Consider the following 22,875-nt stretch of genomic DNA (forward strand, 5'->3'; position numbering starts at 1 on the left):
TAATATTATCATTAGTGTAAGGAATTCATCGAAATCATGACATATCTCCCAATTTATCCACACTTTCTTTTATCATCGTTAGTTCATTATAGATTAGAATAGCCTTTCATCACTGCTCTTCTTTTGGTCAGCATGTAGCCTCTGCTGGAAGCAAGGTATAAATTCATCAACTACCCACATTTTCATATATAAAATTCAAACCCCACCCAAAAAAAGAGTGTGATTGAACTGCTTTACCCTATTGGAGGGAGGGAGACAGAAGCTATGGCAGCACAAATTTAAATCACTGGATTTCGAGACACTAATAATTCCTTTAGTAACAAATATACAGATAGACAGCCAATTTTGTAGTATAAAAAAACACAACCACAGAAATGGAAAATGAATTCAAAGGACAACAGAACTCAAGATTGATAATAAATCCCTATTGTAGTAAACCCCATTTATTTCTGGTGAACTGAATGGCAGAAGATTAAAAGGGGTTGGAAACATTTTCATCTAAGTACAGAAAAGAATGTAGAAGAGATAGCAAGCACATTGGAGACACAATATCAAAACACATCCACACACACACACAAACAATACGTGGCGGCCGGCTTTACTCGAACGATTCCCAATTAAACTTAGGATAGCCAGAATGATTGGTGGCTGAGGCCGATTTGGATGTAGAAGAGGTTGGGATCAATGCCGGGGCAGAATCGAATGTCTCCCACTGTGTGGTGACAACTACTGGCCCTGAAGCTGAATGCCTTGATGGTTGTTGTTGCCCTTGCTGATGTAAAGGTGAATATCCAACCGAATGCCTTGGTTGATGCTCTTGAATTGGTGTTAGCAAATTCCCATTTCCACTGTAATGACTTTGAGGCTGTTGATGGATTGCTCCATGTCTATGCCCATTAGAATGCTTCTGCTGAACTTGCTTTGGAGTCTGACCTCCATTGCTGCTAGGCGTGGAGTTTTTAGCTTTCAATATATCCAGAGTTTCAACACACTTCTGCACTCTTCTCACCTTCAAAACAAATTTATAATCACATTATAAATTACCATTGCTGTGCATGTCATTACTAACATGAGACCATAGTAATTGAAATTACCTGCATTTTCCTCTGCAATTTCACATCTCCATCGCCCATGATTCCGTCTAGTTTAAGCAATTGGTTCATCAGTTGCTCAATCAGAGTAAGCACATCTTGTTCTGCAACTTTTTTACCTTTGGTGATTATTGATTCAAGAGCCGACACCTACAATTACCAACGCCAAAACATTCAGTTTTCCGAAACACGAATTCCAAATTACGAAGAGAAATCTCTGCATACACTTCTTCTGATATAGTACTTGTAAAGACCAAAAGACAATAAAATACCTGGCCAGCGAGCCTATCTACTTCCAAGCTGATTTCAGAGATGGACTTTGAAGCCTTCTCCATCTTTGCATTTCGTCGCATCTCGAGATATCGCTTTTCTTGGCTAATTGGGTCCTCAACTAACACCATCTTCGATCGGTCCTTCACCCCTGACATGTCAAGAAAAGCCTTTGAGTCCCTCTCCTTGTCTTTGAATATCAGCTTCTGATCTTGATGATGCAAACCCGTCGGTCCAGCCAACATTTTCTTCAAGTCCCCTGCACAACCAACATTACATAATGTAATTTGCTCATATTAAAATAGACAAATTTAGAAACATAATAAAGTTACGAAATTGAGAAGTAAAAATTACCAAAGGAAGATTGAGCGCTAATATTGATTTCATGGTAAATGGACCCATATTTGACCCTAACTCTAATTGTCGGTGGAGGGGCTATGTTCCGATCAGAGTCTGGATTTCGTTTCTGAACCAACATTCCTCCTGGTCTAAGCTCCCACTCGGCTGGCCCCGACTCATTTCCGCCACTGCCAGAACTTCCATTCAACTCTGACAGTGCCACCCCTGTTGTCTTCGTCTTCATTCTCATCATCTTTTACTCTGTAATTCTTGGAGAGATTTCTCAGATTTTTTCTTCCGGTCGATCTGCGTCAAAAATTATAGATACCCAATTGAGAGAAAACCTTGCTAGACCAGACCCTGCTTTAGAACTCTCTGATTCTGACACCAGCATCACACCAACCGCCACGCGTAAACAGAGCATGTGGAGAGAAAAACCATAACTTTGATTTGCTTTACACAAGAATCAATGGCGTCTGGCAGAAGAAACAGACCCAACCCATTCACCTGTAAAGTTAAAAGCCTTGTACTTGAAGAAAAAAGTACAAAAATCACTGAAACGGCTGCAACCCAGAAAACACAGACGACAGAACCTACCAGGCCTCAGATTATAGATCTCTTCAGCCAAATGCAGTACTCAAGTCAAAGAGCTGACAGAAATTTTCTACGAAAAATACTGCCAAAAAACAAAAACCCAACAAGCTCAAGCCTGAGATCTTCCAAAGTGGGTGCCGGAAAAATCAATGTGAAATCAGAATCAAAGAAGTTACGAGTTCTCTGGCTCTAGAGAACTCGAGGAAGAAGAGAAGGAAGAGGAAAAAAAAAAAAGAAGAGTATAAAAATCAAGTGGCCAGCCAGCTAGCTAACTGAGCTGTTGGCACCTCATTATTATATATGTGAATGAATGATTAAATATAGGTACATAATAATTACCAAAAAAAAAAATATATGGGTACATAATTATGCATAAATAATTATTTCTCATGAATTTTTATAAGAATTTGTAAGAAATAAAAATGAAAAAGAAAGCGAAGAAAGCGAAAGAAAGAAACTACGAAGGCCGCCAAAGCTGTCTTAAAGGTTAAAATAACACGGAAACGAAACTTTGGGTCATACACCAAACCAGGGTTAGTTCCGGTACTTGCAGACTTGGTATAGAAAAGTTTCGTACCTTCTTTGGTATCTCGACACGCGTCCAACCGGGGGTAGTTTGGGAACTAAAAAGCGACGTAATCATTGTCCTGCTAATTAGGGAGGTTTACGTCGCACACGTGGGAGATTAACGTGGAGGGTCGGCGCTAACTTTGTGGTTTAACTGTGGTGGCAGTAAGTAAGCCCCGTCGCACACGTGTTTCATTTTCACTTTTATTTTTTAAAATATTTTTGGTGACCCTAAAATAAATTTCTTTTCCCGAAAAGTCGTTCTCTCTTCACTTGAATTGAAGCCTTCCACTATTAATATTTTTTTTCTAATTATTTTCCACCATTATAATCATGTATTGTTTATTTAAATTAACTTATTTATAGGAATAATAAAATCATTGCTCTATGATCATGTTAGGGTGCCTTCTTTCTGATTTTCACACTGGTCCGTTAGACTTTATTGATGAAGTAAATTTCGGATTGATTTGCTGTGCCTTGTTTTATTCATATATGTTAAATAATTATTTAAAAAAACCCTTTTCATCTCCAAATTTCTTACTTTTCCAATAAATAAATATATTGATACATTTTCATAAAATTAAAAAAAAAGATATGGGTACATTAAATTAAGACTTAGGGCCTGTTTAAGGAAATATTTAGGCGATTATAAAACATCAAAGAAATTAATAAATTGGATATTCAATATTTGAATGGCCCGAAATAATAATAACAATAATGAACTTCTTCCCAGAAAATCTGAAATGGTGAAGAAAAAAAAAAACAAGCGGGGATGTTGGAGCAAATTGGTGAAGCTAAGCATATCTAGGAGTATCAAAAGAAAACATTGCAAAATTTTATATGTAGCCAATAAATACGGGTTCGATTATTTGCTATTCTTATTGACAACAACTCGGCAAGACAAGAATAATACTTTATTGCCCTTTCTGGGGTTTGCTTTGATGCTCTTGTTTTTTGTTTTTTGTTTTTTTTTTTTGGGGACCCTAATTTTGTACTTATTAAATGGTTTTAGCCATTGAAATAACAAAAAGGATAAAAGCCAAGAAGAATTAAACAATTATCTGTATGCTTACGTCACAGGAGAAATTGTCCCCAGAAAAACTGACTTATTTACAAGCAAAAGCCACCACCGTCGCACCGACACTCCCATACGTGTAACCAAACACGGGGGAACTTTGTGACACGTGGCGGATTGTAAACCATGGAGAAAGAGAGTCGCCGCCAAGTAGGAACCGTTTGATTTGTTTCAAGTTGGGACTGTGTCTGTGTGCATGCGTGGTTGGATGGAGACGGTGCAACCTACTATAGATTATGGAGAGGGGCGGTTGTTGCCTTTGTCTAACTAGGAGGGAGGATTATCTTAATCTTTTTCTCATTAACAAATGTGTCTGCCCCAAATCCAAGCAATTAATAATTAATTTGGATTATTTGTCATTTTCTTATTGTTTTTTAATTTTTTATGAAATATGTCTTGTCTTTGATTGGGGACATGATACCGACCATTTGGTCTATAGAATTGGTCATCGGGTTGGCTTGTTTTCCCCCTCTTATTTTTTCGGCAAGGTGGTATTGGAAATTTTTTTTTTTTTGGGGGGCAAGGGGGTAGAGTATTGGCTTGGCTTTACATCGCAGTGGTTTTATAGAATTTCTGTGGGAGACTTGGAATTATGAAGCACGTGACAAATATACACATTTCTTTTTGTGTATTTGTTTTTGAAGAAGGTGAAGAATTATATTTTTCTCAATAATTACCGAAATATAAAATTAAAAACACAAAGGAAAAAGAACCAAAACCTACCTCTTTCTTTTCTTCGAAAAACCTACCTAACTCATAGTGGTAAAGTTAGAAGTATAGAATATGCATGTAGTTACATTCTTACAATCAACAAACACAATATTATATAGATATTTAAATGTTATTATTATGCAAACGTCATATTTTTTATTAAATAAAAATAGTGATAGTCGGTTACATTTGGAATTATCCTCGAAGATACATTTTATCATCCTTGTTGTTCAGCACAAAATTATCAAACTATTGAAGCATGAATGCATGCTGCCAGCCTGGGGTCTCGGTGACTTTTGTTTTGGCAAACATGGAAAGGGAGGGGCTATAAATTTCGACCCGCATTTGGCAAGTCTTGGAGCACTAGCAAAATAATCATACAAGATAAATGGCCCAGTTTTATAGGTCCCACACCACACCACAGCCAACCTTAAACCCTAAGGTTGGTGGTGTTCCAAATTAGATGGAGGCACGTGGAAAGTGCATGTGCCTAGAGTCTAAACTCCTAATCATTTTTGCTAATTACAATGATTTGGGTCTTCATAAAACCCTGCTAATTTATTAATACAAGAAGTTATATTAAATCTTACGATTTAAGTGCAGTTCCAGTTGTTGGCTGAGTATAATAAGCAGTTAGTATTTGTTGGTTCTACCAAAACGTTCCATTTGGGTTATACTAATTGTGTTTAAATATAAAGAATAGATTTGATTGCCAACGGTTCTAATCGAGTGAAAAATAACTTTAACTTGTGGGTCGGTGATCTCAAATTCGAACTCCATTTTCTTTGTAGTTTAGACTATTACTTGTATTTTTTTTTTCAAAAAAAGATTTAATTATAGGAATCAAAGGGTGGTGGAAGGTCTCTTTAATGGTTAGTCATGTTTTAATTTGAAAACGAAAATCCAACTTCTGAGAATTAAACAATTCAAAGGCAAAGCTTGTTCTATCTTTAATTTACATTGAGGAAAGTTTCTGTTTTTATGTTGGAAAATGATGGGGCACTGGATTTGGACCTCACTCGCAGTCACAAGCAAGCAGGCAGGCAGGCAAGGCAGGCAAGGCTGGCATGCCCAAAAATGCTTGCTAAAGAGGCAATCTCCCTTCATGCGTGACATCCTCAACAAGCAATATGGGTTTTGAAAATTCTGACTGATTTTCTTCGCAATGTTTGCCTGATTTCGACGTTGCGCAAGCTTTGTGGTGTGCTATCAAATTCTGACACCTTAAAAATCAATTCATATTTTTCCAATTTTGGGGGTTTCTTTTCAAAGATTAATGGTAAATAAATAGAGAGGTTGGTATAGTATAATGTGAGATGTTGGAAGCGACATCATCATTGAAGAATTAATGAAAGGTATATGGTTGGTCGTTTGGGCATTAGACATTACCAAGTCAGAGGTTCATAATCATTTGCTTACTTTGTTTAATTGCGTTGGATTAATATTATAATTATTTTGATCCACATGACCCTAATCAATTCTACGGTAATTCTCTGATAAAATAGTTAAACAATAATTACTTGTCATTATCTTAAGAGATATTTAGTGATATACCCATTTCTAGCACTAATATTATAAATAAACCCTACACAATTGAATTCCTATAAACAAACCCAAAAAAAACCCAAAAAATGATAGCTGGCCTTATTGAATTTAATATTGATTATTAAATTACTTTGATGCCCTATTGAGTGCTTTGGGTATTTTTATGAGATTTTGGGGTTGGGCTTGTTTTAAGAAATTGATGGCAGTTTTGTAATTTATAAGAAGTTAAAAGCTTTTTTGTTATGTTGTAAATGGGCTTTGGGTATGTTTCTAAAGTCCATTTTATGTAGGGTATTTTTATAATTTGGGCCCCCATATTGGGTATAATAGTGAATCTCCCTTATCTTAATGGGTTCCTTCTTATGGTCAGTTAATTTGAGCTGTATCACAAATGGGCCAATTGTTTAATCATTTACAAGAGATCACAAGAATTTCTTATTTTTATATACAAATTTTAAGAACAAGTCTTCGTCAACATTATTAAAAATAAAAACCAGCTAAATTATTGTATTGAGGAAAAATCAAACTCCGTTTTAATCCAATCTAGAAATTCATAATTACGTTACTTAAAAAAAAAAAATTCATAATTACGTGAGTGTTGACCGTGACAGCTTTGACTCTTTCGTTTGCATTATTTGTTTATGACAGGTCAGCAGTCAGCATCCTATCATCATTAGCTATTGGAGAAATTGGTGGAAATCCAAAAATAATAACAGGTGGAAATCCAAATAATTTGACAAAAGGAATGGAAGCATGTGAAAACCACAAAAATAGAAAAAGAAAAAAAAGAAATAGAATTTGTTGCTTGGTTCCCAGGGACACATGGGCAACATGGACCAAAAAGAAAAGCTCCAATTGAAACATGCGTGCCCGTCTATGTGTCCATTTGTCACAGATTTCCCTCCAAACAAAACCAACCAATAAAACAAAAACCTTATCTTGGAGACCATGAAAATGGTCAAGCTTATCTTTTGGGCATAGACATTGCTGAGCTGAGAAAAAGCCATGGCAGTAGGCCTGAGCTGCCAATTTCACTCTCTGGCCTGCAAGACTTATCAACATCCCAATGCCAAATCAAGACCTTCCATGTTTTGCTCAATGCAACCTCCTCAGAACAACATCAAGGTAATTATAAATGGAGCAGCAAAGGAAATAGGAAGGGCGGCTGTAATTGCAGTGACTAGAGCCAGAGGGATGGAGGTGGCTGGTGCAGTGGATTCTTATCTAGTAGGAGAAGATATTGGCAAGGTATATTTATCTCTTTTCTAAATTGTAATAAATTGTATATTTGAAGTAACAACACAGTAATATAATGGGGATGTTTTGATCCTTCCTTCAAACAAAGTAGGTGTGTGACATGGAAGAGCCTCTGGAAATACCAATAACCAATGATCTCACAATGGTCTTAGGCTCCATTTCTCAGGTAACAATTCAAAATCAAAATCAAATTACCTCCTTTTGTATGTGTTTGTGATCATTCTGTCAATGTTAATTTCTCTCAATCTTGCCATTTGTGTTAATTGGCAGTCCAAAGCATTGGGGGTAGTTGTTGATTTCACTGAGCCTTCCAAAGTCTATGACAATGTAAAACAGGTAAAAAGCCACATTAATTCATGTAAGTTTTTGCTTCTCAGTTTCCATGCATAGTATGAAACATAATTAAAACTTTCTTTGTTACTAGGCAACAGCATTTGGGATGAGAAGTGTGGTTTATGTGCCTCAGATTAAGTTAGAAACAGTATCAGCATTATCTGCATTCTGTGAGAAAGCCAGCATGGTGAGCACAGAGTGAGATGTCATGCAATAAGTTTTCACAAGTTTCTGTGCTTTTTATTTTTCACTACCTTGTAACATTGAGTTTCTCACTGATAATGGAGCTGCTACTTTGTTCAGGGTTGTCTTGTTGCACCAACTCTATCCATTGGGTCTATACTCCTACAACAAGCTGCAATTTCAGCTTCCTTCCACTACAACAATGTAGAAATCGTCGAATCAAGGGCAACTGCAACGGTAAACTCCGTTACCCTTTAAAAAAATTTGCAAACTCGGTCATGAAGATATGCTAAAGCTGTGTTTGGGAAACAGGATTTTCCATCATCAGATGCAACCCAAATTGCCAACAACCTGTCTAACCTTGGCCAGATTTACAACAGAGAAGATATTTCAACAGATGTTCAAGTAAGCTCAAGCACAAAACTTGCTTCTATAGTTGATGCCTTGGATTGGAATATTGGAACTCATTATTATTAATCTTATGGCACAAGGCAAGGGGCCAAGTTCTGGGAGAAGATGGAGTTCGTGTGCACAGCTTAGTCCTTCCAGGGCTTCCTGCCAGCACAACGGTTTACTTTTCTCGTCTAGGAGAGGTATGTTTCTGGGCTTACTCATTTCTTCTCATTTGAGTAAGTATTGGTTTGAACAACTTTGCTTTCCACAGGTTTACTCTCTGAAACATGACATCACAGATGTGCAATGTCTCATGCCAGGCCTCCTCCTAGCAATTAGAAAGATTGTGCGCATTAAGGTAACCATCTCTTAAATTTTTCAAGCATCATGCTTCAATCGATATTTGATACTGATTATCATGTCTTCTTATTGCAGAACCTGGTGTATGGGTTGGAGAAATTTTTATAAGCATCCATGTTTAATTTCTTCAATCTCATTGATGTTAAACCTCAACCACATATAGAGAGTTCCTGTCATCCTCTAAATGCAAATTTGAAAGGAAACAGCAGAAGAGAAAGAAGGAAGATTTTTGTAGGGGCTTGTACCTCTAGCGCTCCCTCCATTTGAACTCCCTTGTAACTGAAAAAAACAAGAATTAATGAAAATTTTGTTAACTAACATTATAGTTGAACTGGCAATGTGACTTTATATGCAGAGCATGAATCTTATCTAAGGCAAACAATTTTATGCTTGAATGGCCCAAAGCAAATGCCCTTTTAATGCACATTCGGGCACTTTATCAAACAGGTGGCAGGCACACACCACCCCTCTTTTTATTCTTTTTATTTTATTTTTGATTAAATTTGATATTACAGTTTTTAGATAGTTGCTATTGATTGACAGAAATACCCTCAATGGGACCATGAAAAATATGTTGTACTGTATAGCACCTGCAATTAGGTTTGTTCTCAGTTATCTTCTTTTTGTACCTTTGCCATTGGGCTGGGCTTTACATGTGTTATCTTACCACAAAGCCCGATTTGATTTCTTACAAGTAATATAATATGATGAGTTTTTGCCTTTATTTCTTTTTTGAGTATTAGTTTTTCCCTTTTTGGATGGTGGGAATTTTAAATTACTTTTAGAAAATATGAATATAATCCAGTCAAAAAAGTACCAGGGCAACTTCCATTTGAACCACCGCGTGTTCAATTAAACATTGAGAAGCAAAAGCTAGTTTAGGGTTTCTTTTTTGCTTTAGAAAATTAACTCAAAGTATGATAAAATAATATTTTAAATTAATTTAATACACGAAAAAGAAGACTCTAACTTAGAGGAAGGGGACTCGAACATGAATAAAAAGGTTCTCATTGCCTTCACCGACTGATTTTGTGCCTGCGTGACAAAAACAACTATTGAAACATGTTAATTAAGCAGTTTCTACTTTCTACTGTTTGCTTGCTGAAGCCACACGAGGCGTTGTTCTATTGTGCGTGTCAGCCACACGTGTCAATCCGACGGTCTCTCTCTATCCTCTAACGACCCTATACGGTGTTCTAAAATCTCAATCCCAAACCCAAACTCGGTCATTATAAAAGGATATGAGACACCCAATACAGTAGGCCCACCTGTACGCTTTTTCTTCAAAGTACTATAATACCCTTTCCAAATGTCATATTTATCCTCGTTTTGGGTACCGAGAAGGGTAAGACTCTAGACCTACTCGCTTAGAACTGGATGCACTCAATCCATTCTCTTACAGGCTAATCCAGGTATTATCCACTGCCCATCATAGGTAACCTAGAGATGAACTAATAGCATTGCGCCACGTTGTCCTGGCCCTCACGTCGCCATCGCGCGATCTATCACCGACTTCTTTCTTCTACCGAAAACAGGACACGTGCCGGTGATATAGGGCAGAGGGGTACCGATGCAGCCGGTCACTCCTCCTCCAATTCCCGCTAGGTATATAACCAGAGTCCTTCGACTCTTTACTTCTGTCCGTCTCTCTCTCTCTCTCTCTCTCTCTCTTGCTCTCTGCAAATTTCGGTTTTCCAAATTAAGCGAGAAAAGGAAACGTTTCGCTTTTTACAGCTCCCGATTTCTGAGGTCAGTAGCGGGCGTACATTTATCTAATTCTATTTCTTTTAAAATGTTTGCTCCAATTTTTTTCCCACTAGTTAATTAATCGTTTTGGTTAATTATATTATGCTCTGATCGATCTCTGGACTGCAAAAAGCTCACTCTTTTTCTTTGTTAGCTGTCTTTCAAATTTCGTTGCTGCGGCGTTTCGATCTTCTTCTTCTTCTGCTTAATTAAGACTTCTACTAGTGTTATTTTGTTTGCGGATTGTTATAGTTATAGTTTTTTCTTCAAATCGAGCTACTTTGGGTTCGATCTTTGTCTATGATTCTCACTCTCTTTGATAAAAATTAAGCTAAACCTGTCTCCCTTCCTTTATTTTTATTTTTATTTAAAAAATTTCGGTTCAGTTGAACTGAGTTGCGTTTAGATCCTCTATAAATGATGGCTTCACGGCTCATAAGCTTATGACATTGTCTAATGGGTAGCTCGGTTAAAAATTAGGGTTTTGTGGGGCTAACTAGAAGATTAACACTTTCGAACCCCAGGGCTTGGGTTTGGGTCTATTTCTTTGATAGTTGTTAGTCTTTACTTCACTTATCTGGTTAATATTAGTTTGGAATTTAGTTTAGTTTCTGTTTTTAATTTTCTCGTTCTACTGCTGATAGTGTTGTTTCCTCTTGTTTATCTTAGATCCCCATGAGAAATTGTTGAAAGCTCATACAGAATATAAATATTGTGCGCCAATTTGGTCGCATATTTATCGAATAATTGGGGATATTAGTGACACAGTGAGGTGGGGATACTGAAATTGTCTGTATTTGTACTGGTGACATCGCCCGTATTATATTTGTGAGCTTTTGTTTTTTTTAGAAGAATACTTATTTGTTCTGTTTTTGATTGAGTGGGTTGAGCATATTAATTATTGTAAAAATACTAAGTCAGGCCTGGCTCTGGAGAGCTACTTAGACTCTGGCCACCAAAGGGCGGTGCCTCCTATGGTGCCTTCTCGGGTGGCTGGAGGATTAGCGCAATCTTCATCAAGTTCTGGAATTTTCTTCCAAGGGGATGGGCAGTCTCAGCTTGTAGTTAACTCTCACTTGAGCTCATCTTTCGGGAACTCTTCTAATTCCATTCCTGGAACTGGGCGTTCAAATCTGGGTCCGGTTTCTGGGGACATGAATAATGCAGTTTTGAGCGGTGTGGCAAACTCAGGTCCAAGTGTTGGGGCAAGTTCTTTGGTCACAGATGCGAACTCTGTACTTTCAGGCGGTCCCCATTTGCAGAGAAGTGCAAGCATCAATACAGAGTCATACTTACGCTTACCAGCATCGCCCATGTCGTTCTCATCCAACAACATTAGCATGTCAGGGTCATCGATTATGGATGGGTCTTCCGTAGTGCAACAAAATTCTCAGCATGATCACAACTCTCAACAAATCCAGCAGAATCAGCAGCACCAGCACCCACGGCAGCAAGGGGCTTCTAGTGCTACTTCATTAGCCACTTCTCAAACTGGCCAGGTTTCCCTTCCCATGGGGGCGCGAGTACCTGGAGCTTTTATTCAGGATCCAAATAATTTGGCCCACGTCCAGAAAAAACCCCGGTTGGATATCAAGCAGGAAGATATGTTGCAGCAGCAGGTGTTACAGCAGCTACTGCAAAGGCAGGATCCCATGCAGTTCCAAGGCCGAAATCCACAAATACAAGCCTTGCTTCAGCAGCAGAGATTGCGGCAACAACATCAGATTTTGCAGTCTATGCCTCAACTGCAGAGAGCCCAGTTGCAGCAGCAGCAGCAGCAGCAACAACAACAACAGCAACAACAACAACAACAACATCAGTTGCAGTTGAGACAACTTCAACAACAATCTTTGCAGCCAGTATCTTCCGTTAAGCGCCCCTATGATGGCGGCGTATGTGCTCGTAGACTGATGCAATATCTATATCATCAGCGGCAACGGCCTTCTGTGAGTTCCTTGTTTGTTTCATTTCATTTGGCAAATTTTTTTACCGGTTCCCTTTCAGATGTTTTTTTTTTGTTTTTTGTTTTTTTTTCATATATGCATTCCCTTTCCTAATAATATCTTATTCACACATTCTTGTTCTTAGTGTATCTAAAATTCCAAATCGCAACGTTTACTTTTCTGTTCACTTGAGGTAATTCCATGAGTAACGTTTATAAAATTATGTGTGAATTTAAACTTTTTACAGGACAATAGTATTGCCTATTGGAGGAAGTTTGTGACAGAGTATTACTCACCTCGTGCTAAGAAAAGATGGTGTTTGTCATTATATGATAATGTTGGGCATCATGCACTTGGTGTTTTCCCTCAGGCTGCTATGGTTAGTCTATGTGTTGGTTAATTCTTCCATTATAATTGAATATTCGTACGTTGAATTTCCTATTTAATTTGTCTTTATGTTATCTGCCCTTCTTGAATATGCGTTTGTGGTTCTCACATGTGAATCTTTTCTTCCTTTTTTGGCCAGGATGCGTGGCAATGCGACATTTGCGGTTCTAAATCTGGAAGGGGTTTTGGTAAGCAAGGGTTTTTGCCCCTTATTTTTCTTACAGTGCTTCTTGCACCAGTCTTGTGCTTTTTGCATGGATGGATACATCAAAGTCAAAGAGTACACTCGTTTTATTTATTTAAGCTTCTACTATCTAGTTCTCTTTACAATCTGTATTATTTTACTCTCTTTTTTCCTCATGGTTTAACTTTTGTTCACAAGTAAGTTAGATATGCTTAAGGATCTCATATGGCATTACCTCTTCGAAATGGTTGAAATATTTATATTTATGATGTTGAATCTAACTAATTAGTTTCATGGACATGGTTACAGAGGCAACCTTTGAAGTGCTCCCTAGACTTAATGAGATCAAATTTGGTAGTGGAGTCATCGATGAACTTTTGTTTTTGGACTTGCCACGTGAATGTAGATTTCCTTCTGGTGTAATGATGTTGGAGTATGGGAAAGCAGTTCAAGAGAGTGTATACGAGCAACTTCGTGTTGTTCGGGAGGGTCAGCTTCGTATAATTTTTACGCAAGATTTGAAGGTAGGTAAAAATTCTTCATTTGGTTGTTGGTGTTTATTTCTTGGTATGCTTCTGACTTTCTACTTTATGCGTTTTCAGATATTGTCTTGGGAATTCTGTGCACGGCGCCATGAAGAACTTCTTCCTCGTAGGTTGGTTGCACCGCAGGTACTGTTTTGTGTCTCTTGTTAAGTTTTGCTTTTACTTGGTTGACCCATGATTTTTACTGGATGTATGTATCAGCAAATAGCACAATGCCCTTTCTTATCATTAATTTTGATTTGTACCGTTTTGTTTTGAGTTTTGGTAATTGTGGAATACAGTGACTGAACGATATTCAGTGATTTAGCTCGTTTGTTATATGAAATGTGCAATTCTAGAACCTAGAAAGAAATTTGCTAACACTCGAGAGTAATAAATCTGGCCTTTTCTGTCAAAAGCTTTCATGGGAATGTCATAAGCCACTCTAAAAAGGTAATACCGGTGTAATTTCGTGGTATGATTGTTTTCCAATGAGCTTGATTATACTTGTACGGCTGAGAACCTTTTCTAATAGCTTTCTGTTTTGGTCAGTGGTTCAAATATAATGAAATAGATCAAATTGTTAGCAGAAAAGAAAAGTAGATAAGATTGGGTACAGACTTTATAACTTGAACTTATGAAGCTTTCTTTTCTCCAGGTGAATCAGTTGGTTCAAGTTGCTCAGAAATGCCAAAGCACAATTGCTGAAAGTGGATCTGATGGGATATCGCAGCAGGATCTACAGACAAACAGCAATATGTGAGTTTATGAAGGGATCAGTGAACTGCTTTTGTTGAGCAGTTGGGTATTTGACTTTAAATCCTCTTCAAAGTAGGGTTGCACTGATGTTTATTGCTTTATTTAGGGTACTGACAGCTGGGCGGCAGCTTGCAAAGAGTTTGGAGTTGCAGTCATTGAATGATTTGGGCTTTTCTAAAAGATATGTGAGGTGTTTGCAGGTATATGCTATTGAATTTATGGACATGTGTTCGAATTTAAGAAGTACACTTCAGTTATATTTTTTTATTTCGAGTTTTATTTTAGTTGCTGACTGCCAACTTTTAACAGATCTCAGAGGTTGTCAATAGCATGAAAGACTTGATTGACTTCTGCAGGGAGAACAAAGTTGGGCCTATCGGTAATTTCCCGTTTTTTCATTCTTGTCATTTTGTAACTCTCTGCTGCTGCCTTGCATGGATGGTCAATCATGTTCTTGGTACTGTTTTCTGGGATTAATTCTGTGCCAGTGCTATCTTAGACAACTTCTTAACCAAACCATGGCATGATTATACAACTGATACCTACTTGATAGTGTTTGAGCTTTATTGAGTCATTCCTTGGGTTAAGCATCGTCTCTTGGAATGAAGATGACCTTCAATTTCCAGCTAAACCTGTATGATTCTTGAGGTTTATGTTAATTAAATTAATAGAGATTTGAAGCAAGTCTTGAGGATATAGATTCTGAATTAATGGAGATTTGAAGTAAGTCTTGAGGATATAGTAGATTTGACCTTTGACTTTGTCCCTTGTCACCGCAGCTGTCGTCTCTAACCTATCCCTTCCTGTAGGAAGTAGTTTCTCCATTGTTTCTTTGTTTCAGTTTGGCCTTTATCTTTCATTTAAGTCAACAAATTTAATGCAAAGAAGAATTTGGTACTGCTGACCCCATTTATAGGGGTTTATTGTTGTGGTATTTGTTTTTGTGGAGTGTAGTATGTCTGTTTGTTGGTTGGTTGAGTTGCATATTAAATGATCTGGCTAGAAAGAACTATTATGACTGTTTTATTCGTAATGATTTGTCTACTTTGATCTTATGTTGACAATTGCAGAGGGCTTGAAGGTCTATCCTCGGCATGCCACTGCAGCCAAGCTCCAGATGCAAAAGATGCAGGAAATGGAGCAGTTAGCAAGTGCTCAGGGTATGCCCACTGACAGGAACACTCTCAATAAGCTAATGGCATTGCATCCTGGGATGAATAACCAAATCAATAATAACCATCACATGGTCAATCGTGGAGCTATGAGTGGTTCAGCCCAAGCTGCTTTGCAACTGACTACTTACCAGAATCTGCTCTTGAGGCAGAACTCAATGAACTCAAATGCAAACTCTCTTCAACAGGAGGCATCTTCTTCCTTCAATAATTCCAACCATAGCCCATCGTCAACATTCCAAGGTGCTTCTGCTTTAATACCCGGATCCATGCAGAACTTACCCGGTAGTGGTTTGTCAAGTCCCCATTTACCCTCGCGACAGCCGCACCAGATGCAGCAGCGCTCACTTAGTTCCAATAGCTTGCTACCACAAAACCATTCACCTAGCTCCCAAGGAAACCAGGCCTTGCAGCAACAGGTGATCCAGCAACTGCTACAGGAGATGTCCAATAACAGTGGGGGAGGTGGACAACAATCTCTTTCTGGTCCAAATGCAAATGGGAGTGTGGGAAGGAGTGGGTTGAGTTTTGGAGGCAACAATCCAGCGGCAACTCCAGCCACATCCAATGTCTCCGGAGGTCATGGCCCTGCGCCAAGCAGGAGTAATAGCTTCAAGGCTGCTGCAAACAGTGACTCTTCGGCAGGTGGTGGTAACAATGCATACAACCAGAGAGCATCTGATTTACCCTCAAACCTTCACTTGCAGGAGGATATGGTACCGGACATCGCCCATGAATTCACAGACAACGGTTTTTTTAACAGTGATCTTGACGATAATATGGGGTATGGCTGGAAGGCGTGACTAACATAATTTGGCCTAATTGGCTCCCATTGGGTATGTGGCCAGCATATATCTTTGTACAGGACAATTTAAAATAGCTGTTTTACCCCCTTCTATTTTTTCTCTTTTTTAAATTTTCCTTTTGTCTCATTATGGAATTTGTTGTGACATCGCGCATTTGTACTTGAGTAGTTCAGTTCGGTAGGAGTTTAGTGTTTTTTGTTTTCCTGAGGGTTTTCTGTCTCCATGTCTTGCAAGTGTAATCTATTGGATAAAAAACTCTGAGAACAGCTTTAGTTTCCCAGTCATATGATATTCACATATTTCACTCCCGTGTTTCTGCATATCTTTTGCATTTAGTTTAGCTGGACGAACATGGTGATTTCAACCTGGTAACCCGTCTTGGAATCACCAGTTTGATCTCTGTAACCCGTGTTTAGAATATAATTGGATGGATTAGAATACAAACAAATATGATTCTGTTTATCCCGTTGTCTCCGTTGCAAAGATGGGTTCTTAACGGCATCTCCCATTAGAATTGGGTTCTTAACGGCAATCGAACTTTATTCTCTCGTGTTGTTTTGAAGAACCCCATTCACATTGAAAGACAAACGAACATGGAAAAGACATGCACATATGACATTACTTCGCTTCAAATGTAAACATACGTCTGATTCTGACCCACCCACCACTCACTATTTTAAGATTCTAAACCCAGCAAATTGCAAGTTTTCGGTTAGAGCTGTCTCCTCCTCCTCCTCAGTCCTCTCTTCATTTCAAGTGCTTATATTATTTACACATGTTACCCTACCCTAGCGATCTACATAGCCTATCTAGCTACCTACACTTCATATTAACTTTTCCCGAAACTTGCTTGGGTATATTAACACAGAGTCTAAGCTGAGACCGCCTTTGGTGTGTGTACAATCAATCTGGACCATTGAAAATTTGATCTTCATAGGCTTGTGGTTGTCGATGACAACAAAATCACCCACATGGTAATGAACCCAACTGCCTTGTTGATGCAAATAACATTCTGATAAAGCGTGCTGGCCGTCTGATGTTGATAACTGGAAGCGGACAGGCTTGATGTGCCAGCCATGGACTTGATCGGCGTTGCATACTCGTCGGCCAAATCTTTTTGGACAGGTTTTGCCTAGCTGAAGCCGGAAGTATAGGCTATAGCTCCCCCGGGGAAACTCAAATTCTAGTTCACCTAGAGCTTCAACCCACCAAATCTGTTGAAGATATGCAACTGTGTGGAACCTATATATTACACATATCAGAAAACAAAAACCCGAGTTACTTATTATTAATTACACATATAATTAAGCTTCATATCATATATAGTCACTATTATTAGGTGATTATGCTAATTCTTACAGAATCTAGGAGTTGAATTAATCTCTGTGGTCCAATTGAAACTGTGATGAGTAGCTAGCTAGGTACCTTGATTCCTCAGTTGGAATATGACTCCAATATCTTCGATCATCTATTCCTGTTATTCGCAATGCCCTGGACGAAATGGACAAGAAAACTTGCCCACAACTCTTGTCCAGCCAAACTTCCTGTAAGGAAAACAAAACCAGCAATATTAATTATTACATACATCAACAAGTTTAAAAATAAAAGTAAAATGGCTTTTGGGGGTACCTTGGTGCCACCATCGAAACAATTGGGCTGGCACAACCTAGCGTAAATCTCTTTCTTGGGCAAATTTTCATGATCAAGAACTTTGTCGACAAGAAACTTAAAGTTTGATGGCAGCTTTGACTCCCAAACAAAATCAGCCAAAGAAGCAGCACGGAAAGCCCTGTTCATCTGTGCCAATTTACAAATCTCCGGCGGATCCAAGTACATAAAGATGGATGAGATACAACTCTCTGGTAAGTCTCCAAGACCAGGTTTTGCTGGAAGAGAAGAAGAACCTAATAATCCAGTACTGGTTTCCCCCAGGAAGAAAGAGAAACCGGTCCCCATATACAACCAAATTTATGAGTATGGTATATAGAGTAGTTAGATTCAAAGGTAGAGGAGGAGGTGATAGAGGATATGTTGATGACGAGGAGGAGGAAGGGGAGGAGATGAGATTGCTGATTTTGGAGCAGTCCCTACCATATTCTTCATGTATAAGGAGGAGGGAAAGTCATTGGCATGGGCATTAGGCAACCTGTGAGTTTTCAGCAAAAGTATGAGATAGAGTGCATGGAATTAATAGGAATATAAATATTTTTTGTCACAAATTGGGAATTATTATATGTTATATTCTAGTATATATATATATATATATATATATATATATATATTTATAGGGGGCGTGTATAGAAACATAGCCTAGTGCATGGTAGTGGAGCATCAGATTCATTCATTTAGATGAGAGATTTCGACAGCACCAAATACTAATACACCAAGGAAAAACAAATTATGAGTTAAAAATGATTTTTAGAACCGTAGTCCAAGTGTTGTTGAGAATATATGTGACAAAACTGTAGTGGGACAATCCGGATATAATGGAAATATTTGGGATTAATATTGATTGGCTTGGGCAACCTTTGTACTATTATTATAAATTAGAATCCATAAAATGCCCTAATGAGATTTAGTTGTTAAGAAGTTTGCAGCAAAAACTGTTTAGCAGTCAGGGTTGCACATGGCCTAAATTAAATTAAAGTAAGTCTCATGTTTTATTTGCCCTACTTTCTCCTCGTGTGGCCCAGTGTGGTTTTCACGTACCATTTACAAAATGATTAAACTCCATTGATTCCTCTTATTAATTTGATTTAGTAATTGGAACTACGCATGGCTAATCTGCACGTTATGTGATAATTAATTTTATGGATACGGGACACCTAGAGAGAGAGAGAGAGAGAGAGAGAGAGAGGTAGCAAATGTTTTCCACATGGGTAAGATTTTTATGCTTTTCGACCTTTGAATGATTGTGCTTGATTAATTTGCATTTATGTACCAACCGTGAAGACTTGTGTTTTGGCCCTTGTGCTATGAAAATAAAATATGTAAAATGTGTGAATATAAATCAAATCCAACCACATGCTTTGAGGAAATTATGTCGTATAATAATGTTAGGTTAAGGAGATCCAAAGTCAAAGGAAAGCCAGGGGCGCCCCCATCTTTAAATGAATCGCTGAGTTAGGAAACTAGATTAATATTTCTAGTAATGTGCTAAACACATGAATTAATATAAATTTGTTTCCTAAAGGTAGGGACTGCTTGGTCCCTCCCTCATGCTCTGTCAAATTAATTGTGTTTCAAGGCTCTGCAGATAAAGAAATCATAAAGCAACCCACAAGCATGCATTACAGAAATAAACTAGCTATAAGAATAAGAGACATTAATATAATTAATTAATTTTTTTTTAAAAGAGAGTTTAATATACAAGTGAGGACATCATCCACTTGTTCACATGAATCATGTTTATATGAGTAGTCTCACCCTAGCTAGGTACGATTTGGCGCTGAGTCAGCATCAGGACAAAATACAGACCATCCATTCATTCATATAGGATCCTAATCCTAATTTCTAAAAATGATTTGGATAGAGAGAGCAAGAAAGAAAGAAATTAGGTCTTGAAAATCAGTTGAAAAAGAGAGAATTATAAGCAAGTCTTTGCGGCCTAATCTATATATATATGACATCACGCACATGATTCTCAAGGGTGGAGTTAGGATTTCAAATTTTGAAAGCCAAAATATAATACGTGCAGGTTTTAGTTGGATTGATTTTTACACTAATACCATATATATATATATATATTTTGAAGAGGTCACTCATGTAAATATGAGAGTTTCTTGCAATATGTATATGCAATGGGATGTTATTATACATGTGTTTGAAACTTTGGGGCGACATGGCCACTGTTGATCCATGAGTGGCTCCGCTCATCTCATGATGATTCCAATTCTATTCCACTAGGCGTATGTATATGTACGCTTTTTTATTTATCGAAATATAAAAACTTTTATTGATAGAATGAGTATATAATGGATTTAATCTAAAGTTCAGAGCACAAAAAATTATAAAAAAAAGTTGAAAAATAAATGTTTTTGGAGCGGGCAGCGACTGTAATTTCCTCCATGCAAGGCAAGCATCCACGGGTCTAGTCAAGGCTTACCTCCCTTTTGCAGATGCAGCAAGCCTTTAAAAGAGAGAATATTAGTTATATAACAAAGGACAGACAGAAGAAGCATGAAATTACAGAGACAGGAAAAAGAAAAACACCTTATCGTTTGCCAACCATGTTTTGATGCATTTCTCATGATACTGATGCAAGCAGGGCAAAGGGATGAGCATTTCTCCCTTTTTATACTCCATCAGACATATTGCGCAGCTTTATATAATATTCAACCAACACAAACACCATCTATTTTTATTTTTATATGAATTTCTGCATATACAATAAAACACTTGACATGAATTAGAAACTCTTACTCTTTATTTTCATCTGTAGAATTTCCCTTTTTCTTTGGTGGTGGCTTGTACTTATGAGATGGTAACCGGGAAATAACGTCTTTTGGTAGCCCTTTGCTTACACTGCCACTAGATTCTTCTAATCTCCGCAATTCCTGCCAGTGACACATATATATTTTAACGTTAACACTATATATATATATATATATATATATAGATTTTCATAAGGAGGCCGGCCCTTTTTGCTGGTGGAGGACCTACCTCATAACTCATCCCATCTGGATCCACATTATCTTGGTTTCCAGCCTGCATTTTTAGCACAGGAAAAAAGAAAAAACAAAACCAATTATTATTATCTATAGAAAAGAAGAGCATCCTAATTAAGAGAAAATAAAGTGATTAATATTACCCAACGGGGTGCTTCTTCCATGGACAAATTCTGAAAGTCATCCCCCATTTCCTCCAAATGCAGGGCTATAGCCAGAGCTTCATCGTTCTGAAAAGCAACAATTGGTACCTCCTGTATATCGTATACATAAATAATCAGCAACAGCAGCATATACTTTCTGAAATATAATATCTAATTATAAGCTAATTAGTGATCATCTTTTTCATGTCTATTTTTATGTTATTTTGATGAAGTACCTGATTTGGAGGAGGAGGCCATATGGCTATGGGAGTGTTGTGTTCACCATAAACGTACGTGTTAAACACTTCGTCTTCATCTGAATAGGCAGTTTGCATATTATTTCCCATCACCACCGTTTCATGCAGAATTTATTTACAGGGGAAAATACTCCGTTTCTCCCAGCTGCAAAGCACTTGCTGCCCATTCAAAGTGAAATTGGTTTACATTAGTCACATACTATTTGCGTAAATTAGAAAGTGATAAAGAAAATATAAATATCATGATGACTAACCAAATACTTCAAAATTCAGATGTCAGGTTACTCCCATCTCCATGGACTTATATATTTGACTGGCTCTCGCTCTCATAATAAGCTGCACGAGTGGATCTAGCCATAAATGCAAAAGGATTTTGTCGTGAAAAAACACTAATTACATATTGATTTATCACAAAGACCATGGACAAGTGATTTATTTAGTGAGATACAAAGGGAATGAATTGTTAATTAGCTAATTTCGCTGACAAAAGCTAGATGGGAATGAGGAAAGGAAAAAGAAACAAGAGTGCCGCAGATGACATATGACATAAAATTCACACGCAGATAAAATTTGACTTGTTAAAAAATAAAAATAAAAATAAAAATAAAAAGTTATGTTCATATATGTTCATATTATTATTCTTCTCTAATATAGAAGTATTTATACAAGTACAAAGATGTGTTAACCCTAAATAAAATAAAAAATATATCTAAATTATAATAGAAAATAAATCCCATTTATAATAGACTAAATAAATGGCAAGTAACAAAAATCCTAACTAAGTAAGGAGTCGCCCAACACTTCCTAGACAAAACTAATAAATCCTACTAGTTTTGAGTGTTGATCTACTTTTCTATAATCCTTCTCCATTAAGGAGTTGCCAATAACACGAGTCCACGAGGATAACGAAATTAAGTAATTTGTTTCCTTCTCGGACGCTTTGACCAGAAAAATAATCACCAAAATAACAAAATCTTCTGCAAAATGCAATCTTCATCTTCCCGTCTTTCTCAGTCACTGGTTCTTAAGTAATTTGTTTATTTTCTAAACTTGTAACTGCACTTTTAGATATTTGGTGTTTTTATATTTTCCGCAACTATACAAGTACAATCGAAATAATTTGATTAAAGACATATATACAAATGACTAGATTATGCATACAAAAATCTGACAGTGATTCAAGTTTCTTAAAAGTGCAATGCATCAATAAGTGCAAAATGAAAGGATTTTAGAGTCAGATGTTGCCATGTTGGATTCCATCCATACAATGGTCTCAGGCTCATCTCAATCAAGGCTTCTCCTATTGGTGGGCTCAGGGCTGGCGCCAATGGAAATGATGGAAGTTGGTTTGGGATTAAAGTGTCCAGTTTTGACCCAAATCCGTGCATATTATTTCTCCCATGCATAAGGAAAAAGGATTAACTGAATATGTGAATACGTGAACAAGTGTAAGCTAAGAAGTGGAAATAATGGTATCAAATTTCACTTAAACTATGTGAGAAATGATGAGGATGGAAGATGTAGAATTAATATGGTCCTAACCTAACCTTGGACATTCGTGGTCACTTC

The 22,875-nt window shown here is 37.4% G+C and overlaps 4 protein-coding genes across 7 annotated transcripts; 2 read left to right on the plus strand and 2 right to left on the minus strand.

Annotated features, from left to right (window-relative positions):
- On the minus strand, positions 269–2,577 carry LOC18787194 (BAG family molecular chaperone regulator 1). The gene is made up of 4 exons (XM_007218172.2): positions 1,716–2,577; positions 1,364–1,620; positions 1,095–1,241; positions 269–1,009 (listed from the first exon to the last, which is right to left on the minus strand). Exons 1-4 carry the CDS (start codon positions 1,951–1,953, stop codon positions 599–601), a joined length of 1,053 nt encoding a protein of 350 aa, XP_007218234.1. The 5' UTR covers positions 1,954–2,577; the 3' UTR covers positions 269–598.
- Positions 7,068–9,109, plus strand: LOC18784840 (dihydrodipicolinate reductase-like protein CRR1, chloroplastic). The gene is made up of 9 exons (XM_007221115.2): positions 7,068–7,440; positions 7,541–7,615; positions 7,720–7,785; positions 7,874–7,969; positions 8,086–8,202; positions 8,278–8,370; positions 8,457–8,558; positions 8,630–8,716; positions 8,794–9,109. The coding sequence occupies exons 1-9, from the start codon at positions 7,198–7,200 to the stop codon at positions 8,824–8,826; spliced, it is 912 nt and encodes a 303-aa protein (XP_007221177.1). The 5' UTR covers positions 7,068–7,197; the 3' UTR covers positions 8,827–9,109.
- Positions 10,343–16,547, plus strand: LOC18787712 (probable transcriptional regulator SLK2). Of its 4 annotated transcripts, none has more exons than XM_007219499.2 (10): positions 10,343–10,467; positions 11,134–12,410; positions 12,655–12,786; positions 12,934–12,982; positions 13,288–13,502; positions 13,581–13,649; positions 14,161–14,261; positions 14,368–14,461; positions 14,571–14,640; positions 15,332–16,547. In XM_007219499.2, the coding sequence occupies exons 2-10, from the start codon at positions 11,439–11,441 to the stop codon at positions 16,234–16,236; spliced, it is 2,607 nt and encodes an 868-aa protein (XP_007219561.1). In that variant the 5' UTR covers positions 10,343–10,467; positions 11,134–11,438; the 3' UTR covers positions 16,237–16,547. The 4 variants fall into 4 exon arrangements, with proteins under 4 accessions (XP_007219561.1, XP_020412221.1, XP_020412220.1 ...); XM_020556632.1 differs by having other exon boundaries at positions 11,632–12,410; XM_020556631.1 differs by having other exon boundaries at positions 10,344–10,467; positions 11,386–12,410.
- On the minus strand, positions 16,834–18,462 carry LOC18786110 (F-box protein PP2-A13). Its single transcript, XM_007219953.2, has 3 exons — positions 17,869–18,462; positions 17,665–17,783; positions 16,834–17,481 (listed from the first exon to the last, which is right to left on the minus strand). Exons 1-3 carry the CDS (start codon positions 18,193–18,195, stop codon positions 17,064–17,066), a joined length of 864 nt encoding a protein of 287 aa, XP_007220015.2. The 5' UTR covers positions 18,196–18,462; the 3' UTR covers positions 16,834–17,063.

This window comes from Prunus persica, chromosome G2 (genome assembly GCF_000346465.2).
Source record: "Prunus persica cultivar Lovell chromosome G2, Prunus_persica_NCBIv2, whole genome shotgun sequence".
Lineage (NCBI taxonomy): Eukaryota > Viridiplantae > Streptophyta > Magnoliopsida > Rosales > Rosaceae > Prunus > Prunus persica.

Coding starts and splice junctions, on each gene's coding strand:
- LOC18786110 (XM_007219953.2), bottom strand. CDS start 18,195: ATGGGGACCGGTTTCTCTTTCTTCCTGGGGGAAACCAGTACTGGATTA. Junction 17,784..17,868: donor GTTTCGATGGTGGCACCAAG/GTACCCCCAAAA, acceptor TTTTCCTTACAG/GAAGTTTGGCTGGACAAGAG. Junction 17,482..17,664: donor ATTCCAACTGAGGAATCAAG/GTACCTAGCTAG, acceptor TGTAATATATAG/GTTCCACACAGTTGCATATC.
- LOC18787712 (XM_007219499.2), top strand. CDS start 11,439: ATGGTGCCTTCTCGGGTGGCTGGAGGATTAGCGCAATCTTCATCAAGT. Junction 12,787..12,933: donor TTTTCCCTCAGGCTGCTATG/GTTAGTCTATGT, acceptor TTTTTTGGCCAG/GATGCGTGGCAATGCGACAT. Junction 13,503..13,580: donor TTTTTACGCAAGATTTGAAG/GTAGGTAAAAAT, acceptor ATGCGTTTTCAG/ATATTGTCTTGGGAATTCTG.
- LOC18787194 (XM_007218172.2), bottom strand. CDS start 1,953: ATGATGAGAATGAAGACGAAGACAACAGGGGTGGCACTGTCAGAGTTG. Junction 1,621..1,715: donor TAGCGCTCAATCTTCCTTTG/GTAATTTTTACT, acceptor TTGGTTGTGCAG/GGGACTTGAAGAAAATGTTG. Junction 1,242..1,363: donor TAGATAGGCTCGCTGGCCAG/GTATTTTATTGT, acceptor TGGTAATTGTAG/GTGTCGGCTCTTGAATCAAT.
- LOC18784840 (XM_007221115.2), top strand. CDS start 7,198: ATGGCAGTAGGCCTGAGCTGCCAATTTCACTCTCTGGCCTGCAAGACT. Junction 8,371..8,456: donor ATATTTCAACAGATGTTCAA/GTAAGCTCAAGC, acceptor TTATGGCACAAG/GCAAGGGGCCAAGTTCTGGG. Junction 8,717..8,793: donor GAAAGATTGTGCGCATTAAG/GTAACCATCTCT, acceptor TTCTTATTGCAG/AACCTGGTGTATGGGTTGGA.